Source organism: Mastacembelus armatus, chromosome 13, assembly GCF_900324485.2.
Source record: "Mastacembelus armatus chromosome 13, fMasArm1.2, whole genome shotgun sequence".
Classification (NCBI taxonomy): Eukaryota; Metazoa; Chordata; class Actinopteri; order Synbranchiformes; family Mastacembelidae; genus Mastacembelus; species Mastacembelus armatus.
Window position 1 is genome coordinate 1,995,029 of NC_046645.1, and position 17,130 is coordinate 2,012,158.

The 17,130-nt window shown below is 39.2% G+C and overlaps 1 protein-coding gene across 1 annotated transcript in view; it reads right to left on the minus strand.

Moving 5' to 3' along the window:
- Positions 1–4,472: 4,472 nt before the first annotated feature.
- The window catches only part of kirrel3b (kirre like nephrin family adhesion molecule 3b), a 144,382-nt gene continuing 131,724 nt past the window's right edge, over positions 4,473–17,130 (minus strand). Inside the window, 7 exon segments of the mRNA XM_026332110.1 lie at positions 4,473–6,413; positions 8,752–8,838; positions 9,255–9,370; positions 9,673–9,756; positions 10,240–10,347; positions 11,618–11,828; positions 14,606–14,706. Of these exon segments, the coding sequence (XP_026187895.1) occupies positions 5,952–6,413; positions 8,752–8,838; positions 9,255–9,370; positions 9,673–9,756; positions 10,240–10,347; positions 11,618–11,828; positions 14,606–14,706 (1,169 nt within the window). The 3' untranslated portion in view covers positions 4,473–5,951.

A 17,130-nucleotide genomic window follows, 5' to 3' on the forward strand; every position in this document is an offset into this window, starting at 1 on the left:
GCAGGCTGCAAGTGGATTAATCCAGCTAAAGAGTAATTTCCCCTGCATTGTATTGACTCTATGCATGAGGGAATTCAAATCACTTTTAAGTTTCAGTTCTGTAGGATTGGAGCCAGTACTTGAGACAAGCTAAGGTGTTTATGCGAGTTCATTTAATTTGGAGTAAGACTGCAATGGTCCTATTAATGGATTAAAGGACTCCATGTAAATGTAATGGTGTGAATCTGCTGACTGCCTAAGAAAATATCAGAGGGGAAGAAGTGAATAAACAGCAGTCTACCCACTATTACCAAGTACTGTAAAAGTATACTGTAGCCACAAACTATTGAGAATTGCTAATCAGTGTCCAACTGTTCAATAGTGGTGGATCATGTGATTGTCTCTCTTTTCTGTGGAATTACACCTCCATGCTGTTGCTCTAAATAGGATTGTTTTGTTAGTTCTACACCAGTTTATTGATCATCCTTTCTTCCTCATTTGCACTTTCTGCTTTGATGTGATCAGTACAGATCACGTACGGAGCTGCATTTAGTTTCAAAAGAATCCTAAACAATATTGAAACTGTATTTTGCCAGCATTGCCAAAATACAGTTTTGATTTACTTGTTTTTGCTTTTTCGTTGCGGTCAGGTATCTTGAGATAATACAGTTTAAAAGTACACGCTTTCCTTTTCTTCCCCCTACAGTGCTGTAGAATATGCTTCTAGTGATGTATATATTGTCATCAGAATGCTGTATATATTTCTTAGTTTTGTTTTTTTATTGTAATTGTTTAGAAGTCTGGTTTGACAAAATTTGGTCGTTAGTAAACTTCAGCCAAACATCCCCATTATTGTGAAAAAGAAGCAACATTTGTATAACTAACATAACCCTTCCTCTTTTAACGGTTACCTCTCATTGATCAAAACTGAGCGTCTTGATTTTAATAGATCCTTTGAATCTCACCGCAACATAACACTACACTTCGGCTGTGAATACTGAATCACTCATTTACAGATAACAGGGCAAAATAAACACAAACTCAAACATCATTTTTATTCTCCAAATATACAGAGCAAAAGCATCATAGATTCACAGACCAGTACAGTTAAAATACAACCTTTTTCTTTTTTTTTCTTTGATACAGAGGGCCACTGTCTGCGAAATAGTGGTTTACTCAGTAGAATGTACATGTTTTTTTCATTACAATTACTGTATGTTTATGGTTCACGATTTATACAACGTTTTCAGATGACCATGTAAGTTACAGACTTTTTCAGACCTGGGTGATGTAGTATTTGCAAGGTAGTTTGGATTATTTGAGTGCACAGCAATTCGACCAGTCGACCAGAGAAAAGTACTAATTTGACTTGTGACCTATTGTATACTGTATGTTTGGAAACCATACCATACAGATTCTTGGTGTGACCAGCAAAATAAAATAAATGCTGAGGATTATTTGCAAATACTATTAAGTCCAGGCCTTACAATAGTATGCTATTTAAGTACTAACAAGGTATTGACTGGTAGAAAAGAAAAAAGTGAAATAGAAAGAGAGAAACAGAGTAATTTAAAGCATTTACACAATAAAGAAAGAAGGGTTTTTATGATCAGTGTTTCTGAATGTGTTCAATGGGTTCCATCATGGACAGTAACACCTATCATACAATGTGGGAGACTTCAAATAGCCTCATGTAAGCCACGCTTTGCAGGCACAGACAAGATAATGACAGTGCTAATATTCTGTATTTATCCTTTTTCCCAGTTTATTCAGACCAAGCAAACAGTTTTCTGTAGTCAACTGAAATACTATAGCCAGTGAGCAGAAAAGCCATTACCAACACCCACTAACCAGTCTTTACTTTGCTTATAGGTTCTGTCTCTCACCTTAGAAATACCTGTATCTTCTATGTGTACTACAGGCTAGTCTTTAGCATATCTGAATAATAGATTACCGTGCATCCTTTGTTCTGAAAGGGTTGCTCTATTTTATCACGAAAGGGCAGCAACCTCTTGTAATTGTTTTGGGTCTTTGTGTTTGTTCATCTGTTATGCCCTGGCATCTGTGTGGTGCTTGTAGCCAGGCAAACAGGCATAGCCAGCACCAACTGGAGAGATGTGCACAGGTGAGCAGGTCAGACTTTGTCCCCATATAGACTTTGATTCCCAAAGACTGAGACTTGCATCCTGTGGTACGTTCATGCCCACTGTAGCTGCTGCCATGGGGGGATGGGACAGAAGGCTGGCCTATTAAATATTTATCTGTTTGCTGTTCAGTGTGCAGATTCTCTGGACTGGGAAAATGCATTATGTTTGGATCAGTGCTGGAGCTGCATCAGATAAGGAAAACTGGACATTTTGGATAGGAAACCAAATTTGTTTTGTTTTCAGGCAGAGACAGGCTGAATGTCAGCATTATGGTAAGCTATGATGGGGAATATTTTTGAATTCTTGGGTGGGTGCAAAATGACACATAATATATGCAAACAATATAAATGAAAGCTGGATTTTGTCCCATGCAAACAAGATTACACTGTAATTGACTGCTGCTGATGTCAAGGTAGGAGTTGTATCATGCTCTTGGAAATGGTAAGGAAATAAATAAAGAAATGTTAGGGGCATACTTGACAGTCATCATCGTGCCAAATGCAATATATTGCTGGGCATCTGGACATCTCTCAGAAGGGCTGAAGGTATAATAACCTCTTACTGCATCTCACTTCAAAGCCGTCCCAGCTAAGCTCAGCTTCACATCCTATAGCTTCATGTCTGCTCAGTGTGTTTTCTCCCCATGAGATCCAGGGGATGAGAAACGGCTCAAACTCAAACCTTTCGTGTAATTTTTAAAGAACAAGCAAGGTTGATGAAATATTTGGAAGGGAAAATTAGAAAATGATTGTCTGACAGGCTGTACAGTTTTAATGTTGTGAATTTGCTGAGTTCTTATACTAAAATATGAATGCCAAAGAAAGAAAGGCCAGGAAAATTATATACAAAGACAGCATTAGAGATTTATATACAGTCTGCTAAGTGCCAAGCTGGATTATCAGCGTTGAAACAGAGCTTTTTGTCTTAAGCTGTACAATGGGCGCCAATCCATTTGTAAAATTAGAGTCCAAACCACTGCCAGTCAAGTGGAAAACCCCATTCAGATGCCATGAATATAATCATATGTAAATGCTTACAACAACAACTTGCTTTTGTTAGAAATGCCTTCCTTAATTTTTTTTCATGGCTTGACACAGATTTCATAGTTTGTGGCTAACTTGATAGCTAATTGACAGCTGTACTATGGGATGTATGGGTACGCCACCTAATTAGCTAATACATTAGTAAATCTAACCATTTTAATTGCTAAAACATAAGTGCCTTTTACATGGTAAGCCACTGTAATCAGTACTCCTTTACAGCATTTTCCAGTTTGTTTTCCAGGAACTCCTCTATACCCTTCAGAGGATTGATCAAATAAAAACCAAACTGATTCCATAAAGTATGGATAGAACAGACCTCGAAGCCCCTCGACACCAGGCTCCTGAAAGCTAAAATCTAATGTGAAGTGATGTACGATGCAACTGTGGCTGTAACATAAATCAAGGGGTTGCCCTTATCAATCAATGCCTGTTTTAACACAGCTTAAAGAGATAACGAGTTCTGAACACAAACTTTTAGTTTTTTCTTGACACAGTGTGTTGTGTAGTATGCGGGCTGAACACACCACTCACAGTATTTGCACTATGCAGACATCAACAGTAGACTTCCTTAGTTCAGTTCTCCCTTCAAGCAAAACTCCCCAGTTGCTGCTTCGTGTTGTTCATTGTACATTGTACGAAACGTGCAGAGTGCATGGCTGAGACTCTTGCAAATTCACCTTATTTACCTGACATCCATTGGTGAAAACCAAACTGAGGCAAGGGGACACGGTCCTAAACTGGAAGTTCCCTAGGAGTGACAGAACATGCATCAGTCATTATGGCAATGGCCATATGAAATTAATGTTACCATTTTACAGTTATGTGCTTAACTTTGTCTTAACATTGGTTCTAAACAGGCATGGGTCTACTCTTGTTTTCATTCTGATTTAAGAGCAGGCCTACCATGGGAGGACATTGGCTAGACAGCCTAATGTGAAGTGCTAAAACAAATCCTACAAAATAACGAAGCCTCCAAGCATTTCATGAAACAGCATACATTTTAATGTATTGATATTCTGCTTAGCAATGCTGCTCTTGATAGTAACGTCAAATTATTTAGGAAACATGAAGTAATAAGATCACTGACTTAATGTTACCCTGAACCGCCCCTCACTTATTTTATTGTAAAAACGAGAGAAGGGATGGTTCGGCGCTACTCAAGCCGTAGATATTTAGCTAATTATTTCATGATGATCTTTGGTGAAACAGTGGAGGGTTTGACCTCTCTAAGATTTCTTTGTTTTGTAAGAGGTAGGATTTCAGAAAACAGCTGCTATAGAGGTCTACCGTTACTTTTGTCAGAGATGGTTATTTTGTCCCCTTCAGCCTCATTTCTGTTTAAGATGGTGACATAGGTGAATAAGGCAAATATGGCTCACTTTTTGTGTATGAGTGTACGTGTAGCTGCAGGTTGCATCACTATTCTGTCTCTACTCTCAACTAAAACAAATACAGTCAGTGATTAAAGAAAAATCCTGTACCATATATCTCACATACAGTGAGAAACACAACAAAATAAAATGGTGCATTGGCAAAGTGTCAGCGTACCAGCATCAGCTCAGCAGATTTTCTAAAAATTCTTGTCATGTCCCTTGATGATACAGTCAGGATGCACTAGTCTTCAGTGTCAACAGTGTTGTTGACTACAGTGATGGCACAACCACACAATAAGTGGCTTATCTAAAATATAATGTTGACTTTTCCTTCAGCAGCTATGCTGAAGTGTATGGCTGATGATCTGTGGTGGTAGTGGGAGAAACTCAGAAGTACAACACGTGTGGGCATTCCTGCTGCTTGCCTTGGAGCTGAATTTGGTAAGGTAACACCATGTAACCATCAACAGAGGAGTTAACAGTGTATGTCTATCTGACTTAGTCAAAGTTTGTATTGACACAGCTCAAACAAACCCTCAAGGCAAAGAAGATATGTGCAAAAAGAGGCGCTCGCGTCTCCTTTAGAGTCCTCCATGGGGGAAATCAGAGCCAGAAATTGGATGCTTGAAAAGAAATTAGTCACATATGTACACTGATATTCTTTTATCGCAGCGTGTTAAAGAAAATAATGACTCAGGGATTTAAAATGAGATCTCAGCCCGTCTTTATCTGCTCAGCTCTGTGGCCCAGATACAGCTGCAGAGAAAAAACAGCCATTTTTTTTTCAATGTTCAAGATGTCTGGGCACATGGAGAAAGTTTTCTTCCATCAAAACAGGAAAAGATTTTTTAACTGGCCAAGCTTAACATAAAGTGTTTGAAGGAAATGTGGGTAGAGGGACGTGTCATCGTTTTAACAACTAAAACCACGTGCACATTCACTTTTGTGCTTCACACTACAGGAGAACAGCAGGACATTGGCTTGCACTCATTATCATGGCGTTCGTGCTGAGTGCTTCAAGCACACGTAACAATCTCAGTTTTTTGAATGACAATCTTCAAAAGGCAAAAACAGTCTTTGCCAAGGGAGGTGATTGTCACACAAAAGCATTGAATTCCTGCCCTTCACTCCGCTAATGATCCCACTGCAGAAACCAAGTATTGAATGTTCAAGTTCCAACTTTGTGGTGTCTATATGTTGGCACAATTATGATTACTGCTTTAAAAAGGGGGTGGGTGATGAGTTAAGCATGAAGATTAATAAGGCTTCTTGATCCAGTTTTGGATAAGTCACACGTTGTAGCCCTGGCATCTGCAGGTGTCCAGAGGAAACACAGTAACACTGTTAGTTTAGGACCTCCTGTAGTTGATTCTTTTGCACCCCTTTCACACACCCTCCCTTTCTGGTGGTCAGACATGGGTCTGCATGCGCTTCTGCAGGGGCCGGGTGAGGTCTGAGTTCTGTGAGGAGGATTGGGAGTAGTGGGAAGAAGAAGAGACTGATGCCTTGCTGTCTTTGTCGAACTGCACATAGCCGTCTGGCTTACTGTAGCTGCTGACACCACTGTCACACTGCGTGTCGATAAAAGAGCTGGAGTCGCTTAGCGAGCCACGCTGGAACTCCCGCTCGCATAACTCAATGGAGCTGCTGCCCATGCCGAGCACGAAGCGTTGGCTGTAGTCATACAGACGGTTGGGGCCTGCTCCCAGAGTGGAATAGATGTTGGTGAAGGACATGCCTGTTGGTACCCGCTGCTTGCCAAGGGTACCTGTGTTAGTGGGGTTCCTCACATCAGTGGTCTGATTCCCTGCCATGGTAGGTGTGTGGTGCTCCTTGAAGGTATTGACACTGTAGTAGCCATTAGTAGGATCCTAAATAAAACACAGGAAAAAACGGATTATTATTATTATTGTTGGTGGCATGACGGTTAGCACCTCCCCTCTCAGCAGAGGGTTTGAACCTGTCAGCTGAGTGGACCTGTGTGAAGTTTGCATGTTCTCAAGCTCAATAGTTCAAACATGCAGGTTAGGCAAACTGGGGACTGCCTTTTACCCACTTCCAGGTGGGACTGGCTCTTATTATTAGATTTTTGTTTTTTGAGGCTACAATAGGAAAAAGAGAGCAAAAGAGGACTAGAGAAAAGGAAGAAAAGACTATCTCCTTGTTTACATGCATTTATGTGTTCTCCAAGCTCAACAGAAGCCAAGGTCAGAGTGGCAGTAATTACCATTCAAATTGCTGAATAAATAAGGACAGGCTGCTGTGTACAAACGAAAAACAGTGGTGAAGCTTAGTGGTGGGACTTAGTCAGCCACCACGTTAACCTTAAAATCATGTTTCTCGCTAATTAAGTGGGCCTTGATGATTCATAGTTTGGCGTCCAAAGTGTCACTGCAAAGTTCTCTCACATACCAGCTTTAATTGGACCGGATCGTAATACCCCAAATGGATTGTAGGGGCTATACTTTCATGTATGCACTGAAATGGTGTCTGAGACTACAGCTGTGCCATTTGTTTGTCTGCCAGGATGCAGGTAATGCACTTTTGCTAATGGTCCAGTTAGGGCATTTGTGCATGTGTATGTGGTGTTTTTTCTCTTTCATTCATTCTTTTTTTTAAAGTCCTGGTGTGAATGGATGTGCATGTCTAGAATAGGGAGCATGGTGGCAGATCCCGAAGGAACAATGTTCATAACGGGGAGATGAGAGAAACAGCCTGAGAAGATCCTTGTTATGCCTGTCGTTATCAGAGCACAGAGAGGGAGACTGTCTGCATGTGGCCTTTACCTCTGGTTCAGTCCTGCCTCTGCTCTTACTTCATGTGTGCTGTCATTAACTAGAGTAGAAAGAAAATCTCCACCCCAGAGCGGCAGGTAAGCTTGAAAACTCAACAGAAGCATACTCCAGAGAGCCAGTGCCAACATTCGTATGGACAGAACAGGACAGAATTTCCATATGCGGCACTGATAAGCTGCAGCATGCTGTAGCTGTCTGAATGCACAACACCCATGTTGCCTTACTCTTATAGAGTCACAACTGTGATTTAGTATTTGTTGAATATAATTGCAGTCTGAACATTCATCTACAGTCTTGCTGACAAGAATGCAGGTCGGAGGTGGAATGAACACCTGCTGTGGTGCTCTGCTGTGCTTGATTTACTGATGCATTTACATAAAAAGCACCAAGGGGATTCTTCATAAGGGACAGTAAACACTTTTACTACATATTTGAATAACTTGAACAACTTCTTAGTAAATGAGATTTTTTTGTTACATGAGAAAACGTATGGAGGAGCCCTTTTACCTATTATTATTATTATTATTATTTGCTCTTTTATGTTTTACTGACCTAATTGAATGAAAACTGACAAAATAGTTTTTCTCTTTTCATCAGTTTCCTGGTGTCACAACGGCAGAATAATTCACAGAGAAGGGGCAATGACCATCCTTTACTAGATGTCAGCCTGTCAGGGAACGTGAAAAGAGCCTTGATACAAGAATCTGTGCAATCTGTCAAATCCCATGTACATCATCGTTTCATTCTTGCATTTCATTGTGAGAGTTACAAGTAGTAAAGTGCTTTCTTATGTGATGGGGGAACCTAAGGCAAAGTGTCTCCTGTACAAACTGATCCATTCATTGCCATGTAAACATGTTGACAGCTACAGGTACACAGCACTGAAGTCTGTAGTATTACATTCATTGAATCCTTGCCTCTCTGAATAGGACACATTCAAGCAATATCTGACAATCATATACACAGAACCAGACAGGAAGGATCAAAACTAGGGCTTTGATTCACCTTATGTTTACCCAGTCTTTCTTATGCATTGATGGTGACACATTTAGTTAGTGGTGATGTCATTGAAACTGTTACTTTAGGGGGCGCTCTGGTAGCCCGGTGGTTTCATCCTACCAAATCCGTAAGGTATAAGTAACAATTTGATCAACTTAAATAACAGCTTAAGAGCCAACAGCCTCTGATTTCCTTAGCCACTACTGATGAGAGACTAATTAATAAAATTAGACATCTAACAGGAGTCATTTTGCCTCAGGACTTATCCTTGAAATATAATCCAAGAGAAGGATTAATGATTTTCAGCTATTTTGGTCCCAGATTTGAACACCACCCTCGGCCCCAAGGGCTATTTCCCTTTTTGTTCTTGTTCAACCGTGTTCATGCGTTCATGCTGTCATTTCACGAGTTGTACCTTAATGTGCTGATACTCCTTCTCTTCCTCTTGTAATACCTCAAGCTGCTTCAGAACAGATTCCTGCTGGAACTCTCCTCGTTCAACCTGCACAGATATCATGCAGAACTATACTATAAATCTGTAGCTTCCAAGACTCTTCCACTCAAGCTAGAAAGACATTCTTAGACAGAAAGAATTCACTTTTATTATGACATGTTTCACCTTCACTCAGGACCGACAGGGAGCATTAATAATGTATCTATGAATATATTTTATTTATCTTGGTAAAATGCAGATTTGTGCTGTAGCTACACTCACTTCCCTGCTGTACCATGAAGTGTCGACTGTATTGACTGCTTTAATTAAAATCAAGAAACCTGTAAGTACGAAGCAAACAGGAAATAGCGATGCCATAAATTCACCCATATTGAAGGACATGCAGAAATATAACGTAAAACACTGAAATCTTATTTCCAAAAACATGACCAAGAAGTGGAAAAGTAGTATGTTCCGACACTCACACTCACCATCAGTTGTTTCATGGAGGTGTGTTCTTCGTTTTCTCGTGCTGCGTTGTGATCTTTGTGTACAATCTCCACGCGGATGTCGTTTTTCGCCGACACGACGCCTTTCAGATCTGGCAGAAACAGATGACACAAATATCTCAGTAAGCTGGATAAACACTATTTTGTATTTGTTGACAATATAATTTCACCCATTGCAGTTTTCAGTATTACAGAATTTAGCAAAGATCCCTGGATTTAGTTAGTCAGAGCTCCCCTATTTCTCGTAAACAATACAAAGCATTATTAATCATTCGTTTCCTGCCAACACAAGATTATCCCTTTCTGCATACATATGCAGTCTCACACAACCTTCCATGGTGGCTCATTCTGTTTGGGACAATGCTGATGATACTGTCATATAACAAAGGCTTACTTTCTGTCTTAATTTTGCTTGCAAGTTCTCTCTGGTGAGCACAGATGGAGACGGGCAGTGAGGGCATAACCAGGTGCGCTTCCTCTGTAGTATACAGACAATAGACATGCTGAAGGGACCAGTAGCACAGTTTGCTTCTTGGAAAGAGACAGTGGCTGTCTCTAACCTGAGTCACTTGGTACATGGGTGGGTGGCAGTGAACATAGCACATGATGTAAATAGCTTGAAAGTGAATGCAGCCAGACTGAGATTGCATGAAATGAGCCCTTGTCACTATCTGGCTATCTTGGCTCCACAAAAAGCTGTCCAGGCAAGTGATTTTATCTTGCATTAAGAGTGACTACATTGGAGCTTGTATTGTGTAGATATTTCTAGAAAAAGCTGAAAATGTTTTGACCTGTTTTGTTACAAATGACCTGTATTTGTGAAACCTGAAATCAGAAATTGCAGACACGCAACATTACTTTATTTATCTACATAGGTGGACATGTTTTGGAGTGTTTGGGGGACGATACAGTACTTTGGCATGCATGCTTCAGTGGATGTAACAGGAACAATGAGACATACTTCTCTGGGAGCGAGTGCAACAGAATGCCCCTATGGTTCCCATGAGGACAATCAGGGCCACGAAAGCTCCCACAGCAATGCCGATGATCACAGCCACTGGGAGAGATTCTGCAGAGAGCAACAAAGGGATAGATCCTCCTGAATTAACATCCCAAAATCACCTGAAAATCTACATTAAATTCAGGATATTGTGCATGACAGGAGAGTGCACAACAGGACACTGGCATAATGTAGAGACCACCTTTCTCTTTCAGGCACACAAATCCATGTACTCTCCCCTAATTGTGTGTGTGCAAACAGTAAAACAAGAAAAGATGAGTTATATTTTGTCTCTCTAAGTGACTTGGACATTTTCCTTTAGGCACAAGGCCATGTAATAAAAACACAGGCACAGTGCCACAGAATTTGTTCTGTACTGTATGTCCAACTAAAATGAAAACGGATTAACAAACCTTTTGTTATCAGTGCAGGTAAACATTTACTCACTAATATTGTCTCATTATCCTACTGTCTAATAACTTTTAATTTAGAGTAATTTAGGCTAATAGAAGCATTTCACTGAGGGCTTTTATTTTATTGAATTGAGTGGAAGAGTGTGTGCATTAGTTCAGGCATAATTATGTTTGTGTGTTTCTGCACAGATGTTATAGTACATTTGTAGCTAAAAAGAGATTAAACCTGCAGGCACACATCCATAGACTGCTCCCACATTAAAGGCCCTTATTCTCACATTTGATACAAATGCAGAAAAACCAAGTGCTCTTCCTACACCATTAAAGCCTGTTAAATGTATTCATTATTATTCACTTTCACATAAGCAGCTTATAATTTATCATTAGCGATAAGTGGATAGAAAACACAGCCTTCACTGTGGTAGCTGGGAAAAGTTCATAGTTTTCATTTTTGAAGCCAAAAGAAATGTTTTAAATTTCTCATCTATAGTACATAAAGAATGGTAAAGCAGAAAACCAATATGTAAATAATTTATCCATAATCATCGTCACATTTAAAGTACATGAAACGTTTTACCCATACTGCGTAACCATGTATTTCCATTGTACATCATCTAACTTAAATAATGTTAAACGTATTTTTGAACTACTTATTTCTAGTAGATTCTGTTTAAGTATATGTAACTGGTCATCACAGTTAAAATTCACCCACCATTTTAGCATTTCATACAGGTTTAAGTACAAGTCCGTTGAAGATTTGTGATTTTTTTACTTGTCCTTGATGACCAATTAGTAAACAAGTCCTATCACACTTAAAAAAAAAAAAAAAAAAAAAAAAAATACATTCACATGGGTGCAGCTGTTTCACTATGTGGAATACCACAGTCATGTGATTTGAAGAAGAGGAAGGTGGAACCTGCCCGGACCTTGGCTCCCACCTTGTTCCTTAAGGCGTATGATTTCGGTGTCAGAGCCAAAGCTGTTCCACGCTGTGCAGTTGTAGATGGTCTGGAAGTCAGCTGGGACGATGTTACTCATGGTGAGTGTAGAGATTACTCCTTCTTCTGTGGTAACGGTCTCCACAGTGTAGCGGCCGGATGTTCCAGACTCCAACACGGTCTCCTTCCATGACCAGGCCTGAGACAAGGCAAAGGGTACGTAGTTCGTACATGATGTGCCAAATTTTTGAGCATTAGTGGCCCTGTAGTGCCATTACCATGACATTTCATATCGAAAGTTGAATAGTGCTCAGAGTGCATATTGATAGTTTTTGGTATTACATCTAGTACCATCACTGGGTGAAAACTTTAACTTTGTACAAACTAATGACGTTAACAAGCTAATGTTAGCAGGCTGACATCCTCATCTAAGTGGCTGTAGATTCTTTGTCTTGTGGAGGTGAAATGCGAACAATGTCTTTAGGTATTAGAAATTTGTTATGTGGTTTTCAAAAGTTAGAGCAAGGAATCTCGACTCTTCGACTCAGTAACAAACCGACAGCGTTTCTATAGCATCAAAGGCGACCAAACAATCACATATCTGTGCTTTACACAGCTCCCCAGTGGTGATTAGTAAATGCTTCTAAGGGCTGCTCGAGTTAGAAAATATCTGAGATGGTGCTGGTCTGATTATTATTTCACCTGCATGTTCTTGGATGATGCAGGTACAACGACAGTCCATTTTATGTTGCTAAATGTGCACGTTGCCGTGCAGGGCATGTGAATTATCAATGCATGGCATTAGCTGATCTTGTTTGGTGAATACATCAATGATTCAGTGAATTCTCATGGGGAAATAAATCAGTAGAAATACATGAAGCGTTTTCTGTTTTGTTGTGGATAGTTAAAACAATTTTGAACAGCATGTTGTAGTTAAAGTTGTTTTTGTTAACTGGCCCAATTTGCTGCTCTCCATTTCTGTTTGACAAGCTGCCAGCTCACTGAGATGTCTCCAGCAGCCGTAGACTGAGCTAATGTCTAATGGATAATTGCAAATTGGTGTACTCTAGGCAGATCTCTACTCACCACACTGTCTGAATTACTTTTTTGGTTTGGCTGTTGGGAGACTTTATGTAACTGTTTATAGAACAGGTATTGCTGTAAACTAGAGGACTATAAAAAAAGGGCAATAGGAACTGAAGATTATTACTAAAATAAATTACACCCGGCTAATAACAGAATTCAGATGTATTTATTTTAATGAATTACATGTTTCCTAAGAACATCCTTTTCTCATACTGTATGATACTGTGAGCTGGATGCACTGCAAAAATATTTGAAAGATTCAACCTTTTGCACATATTGTACATATACAGCAATGTTAGATGTAGTGGTATTTGAATGTGACTTGTTTGTGGATGTGTATACAATCTATATTGTACATCCAGTTAATTTCAAACTGTTTAACTTTTGGTGTACTTTTGATAGACAGGAAATAAAAACAATGTTTTGAAAACCAAAATGTCCAAATGCCAAAGTGGCTATAAATGTTTCCGGGCATATGTGGATGAGAAGGAGATGTGCCGATGTACTAATCCTTTGTAGACCCAAAGTAAAACAATATATATTTGCATACACTGGATTTATTTGTAGAATAAAATAATTACATGCCTTTTATGCACCACTTTTGTTTGAGGCATTTTAGTGCAGACATTGCATCTGTTAAGGGGAACTATTATGAGAACTGTGACTCAGTTTTGTTGAATTTTAAATAACAAAGAAAAAAATGTATTTTACTGGATACAGAGTGGGAACGATTAATGGGAACTTTGAGGATAAACAGCATCTAAAATGTCTTCTAGTAATTAAAAGGTGGCTAGATAGAATCATGCAAATTGAGTGTCACACTGCTTTCCTTGTCCTTATCAAGTTTCTATGTTGTAATGTTGTGAAGCACTCACATTTAAGATTTTTGGCTATACAAATTAATATGACTCGACTTGGCATAACCATGTAAGGATGCTGTCCACTGTTTCACAGCTGCTCAGCAGTCCCAGCCTCCACAACATGTTAGTAGTTAATACTAGACATCAATATAATAATACTAATAAATATTAGATGACAAATTATGGCAATTAACCACGACACCCATGTGCAAACATGCACACTTCTACACACACATAAATTGATAAGTGCAAGATGAGCTTAGAGAGTAGGTTGTTTATTAAAGTCCATAAATCTTAAAGGGATCAGTGCTAACATAAGTGTGCATTTAAATGAGAAATTGAGGGTTCAAAGTATAAGCACTTTCATGCAACCTTTTCATATCAAAATTAGTGCTGTCAATTAAAAAAATTTAACTGCTTTAATCACAGTCATGGACTGCGATTAATCCCGATTAATCGCAAATTTAAAATACTAGGTTGCACCTGTAAATGTGTTGAAATAAAGAAATGCATAACAAACTAGTTTAAGGAAACTGGAAGCTTTTTATAACGAAACTTGCTGTTCAGCAGACCGGGCGTCGTGTCTTCTGCCATCACATTAAGTAGCATAGCGTTTGCTGTAACTTAGCCTTATCACATAATGATAGATATCCATCCGCGCTGCGATGGCGGCAAGAAGTTGGGGTCAAACCTCATCAAATGAGTAATTTGCCTTAAAAAAATATTAACGTGTTAAAATTTTTAGATTAATCGCATGCGTTAACGTTGACAGCCCTAATCAAAATAAATGATGCATCTGATGTTCTGAACTTTGTCAAGGTTATACATGTGTATGTCCATCTTAAACGATCAGTAATGTTCTGCCAGGTATTTTATTTCTGATACAGATAAGAAAAGAATATTAATTATAGCTAATTTATCGCATTTAAGCACCACAAATGGATAAAACGTATGATTGTAGTTTCAGATGTGTTGAAATAAAATCAGGTGATGAGATCAGGAAATAAAAAAACGGTTCACGTGAACTTACAATGCGGTCTGGAGGAGGTGTACTTCTAATGAAACATTTGATTTGTCCTTTTTCTCCATGTAAAGCTTGCTGAGTCTGTGTGCTGGAGATAGTAGGTGGCCCTGAGAAAGAAGAACAAAGAACGTTTGAGTCACATAAATTGAAACAATTAAGTCTGATTTTAGTTTCAGGTCATATGACAACTCTGAGTTGAGTTGTTATAGTACATTATGTTATTATATGTAATTGCTCCCCTGTTCCACGCAGTAACACCTGAAGTGTTCAGTAATTCGGGACTCCTGAGGAAGATTGTGTTGCTCTTTGATACCTCACTCCTCTGTACAACTTATCCAAGGACATGCCAGAAGTGAACGAAGGACATAAGTGGGGGCCCAGACCTCATTCTGGATCAAGAAATTGTTGATTTATGGCTGGCTTGATTTCTCCCACTGAGATAAACTTTCCTGGAAAGTGCTACAGCACTTCTTCGGAGTGTAATCAGGACAACACAGATGGAGAGAGAAAAATGCCATTGTGGGGAGATAACGGAGCTGTGTCTGAGTTTCACCCCAATCAGTTTGCTTGCAGCAGATTTGAATCCTGAACCAATAGCTCAGCACATAAATACACATTAAGCACTGGATTCCTATGCACACTCTTAAATATGGATCATGCCTGTGTTTCATGCTATTTATGTACTTTTAACATATGCTCTTCATAATTAAGGTTTCCTCAAAAACAGTTTTGATTAAATGGAATGAAATTTGAAAATGTGAACAAAAGGCTAGTTCAGTCAGTTGGACCTACAGGTATAGACCTCAGACCAGCATGTGCTAAACTGTGGTCAGGCTACAAGATCCAGCCTGACAGGGGCAGCTCAGACTAAACGACAGGTCTGCTTGCCATCTGGTCTGGAGGCTGATCACACTCGGTGATATGACGACAACATGTCACACATGACCCAATTCTGCCTTTCAAGTGTATTTTCCCTTTGGTTGTTACACGTTCACCCAAGTCCCCAAGAAAAAGGTACCACAAAGCTACACACATGTACACTTCTTTACATTTACATTATTGTTTTATTTAAATGCATGCTATCTTAGGACATGGAAATTGCTATGGAGCAATTTTGTATTATTCATCTTACTTTAGAAAAACATGGAAATCTACATGAGCAGTAATCTTATGTTAATTTTCTGTTTTTTTTTTTTTTTTTTATCAGCAGTAAATTTATTGGAAATTTAAATTGTCAGTTTCACCTGGACCAGGTTCAGTCTGACCTTTCTGAAAGCATCACCTGGGCTTTCGATCAGCAGCCAAGAGTTTTACAGAATCACCACATTTTGAAAGTTTTTATTGGGGCAAATAATCTTACTAGTTTGATTTGTGGATATAATTTGGTTTAACAATGCTCGTACAAACTGACCTATTTCTCAATAACCTCTATTGTCTTCAAATTTGGAAGCTGGGTTTCTGCACAGCTGCTCCGACAAAGTAACATCAGAAAAGTTTTCTGTTATCCTTTGTTAGTTGGTGGAAAGGTTATCTAAATAACTGTTCAAATCAAACGTTAAGCAAGTCTTATGTGATGGTTAAGGTTAAAAATGTGGGTTTGAGAGGGAGGCAAGTTAGACTGCTTCTTGATTAGTGAGACAGCTTGTTTCTCCGCCAACTTCCCTCAAACTCCCGCTCTCTGCCATCTCTCTGACGATACATAATTGCAGTTTATTACCTGTCTCTTATTAAAATGAATTAGCATTTTAATGAGACTTTTCCAGATGGCGTCTTGGTATGCTAAAGGAGGATGCTGGAAGGCTGCTACTGCTGCGGAATGAATGCTGCAGACAATTTAAGGAAAACATATTGAAAGCTGTTTACCTTCTTTCACTGGTTTGCCAACATGGGATGATGGCATTAGTACAGTGTATACTGTATTTGTTAGAGGTTATATAAGGGCATTTGTAAATAGAACGTGTATGTGCGAATTTAGGATTAGGAAACAATGTAAGTATGTAGTTTGTATGAGTTCAGACTATCAACATATAGCAGGATCAATTGCCTCTGCAGGCTGCAGAAGGCCTGTTAGGCTGGTTAGGATCTATTCTATGGATCAGAGCTGCAAATGAGGAATATAATTAGATAGCTTTATCTCCTCGGCTCAGCTTGGGTTGAAACTGTGTGTGTGTGTGTGTGTGTGTAAAATGTGTTCGCCTCTTGCACTATGCGATCAGAGCACAGACACTGGTAGCGGGCAGGTGGGTGGCACTACACCATCAATGTTAGCAGCAGGGGAGGTAATCAAAATGTTGGGTGCGATGCTTTGTTCATTCATTGGAGGAGGTTTTAACTCTTTAGTGGACACTGGAATCTGATTACACAACATCAGTGTGGGTGTCAAAAGGCCAGGACTTCAATGGCCATGATTTCCTCAAAGAGAAGTCTATCGTGAGGAGGATATCTTGAAGCTTCCGTACAGATACACTTGTTATTGTTAATGCTCTAGCAGTTTTCTTAAATTATGCAATTCAAGTTTTTATTCTACATTT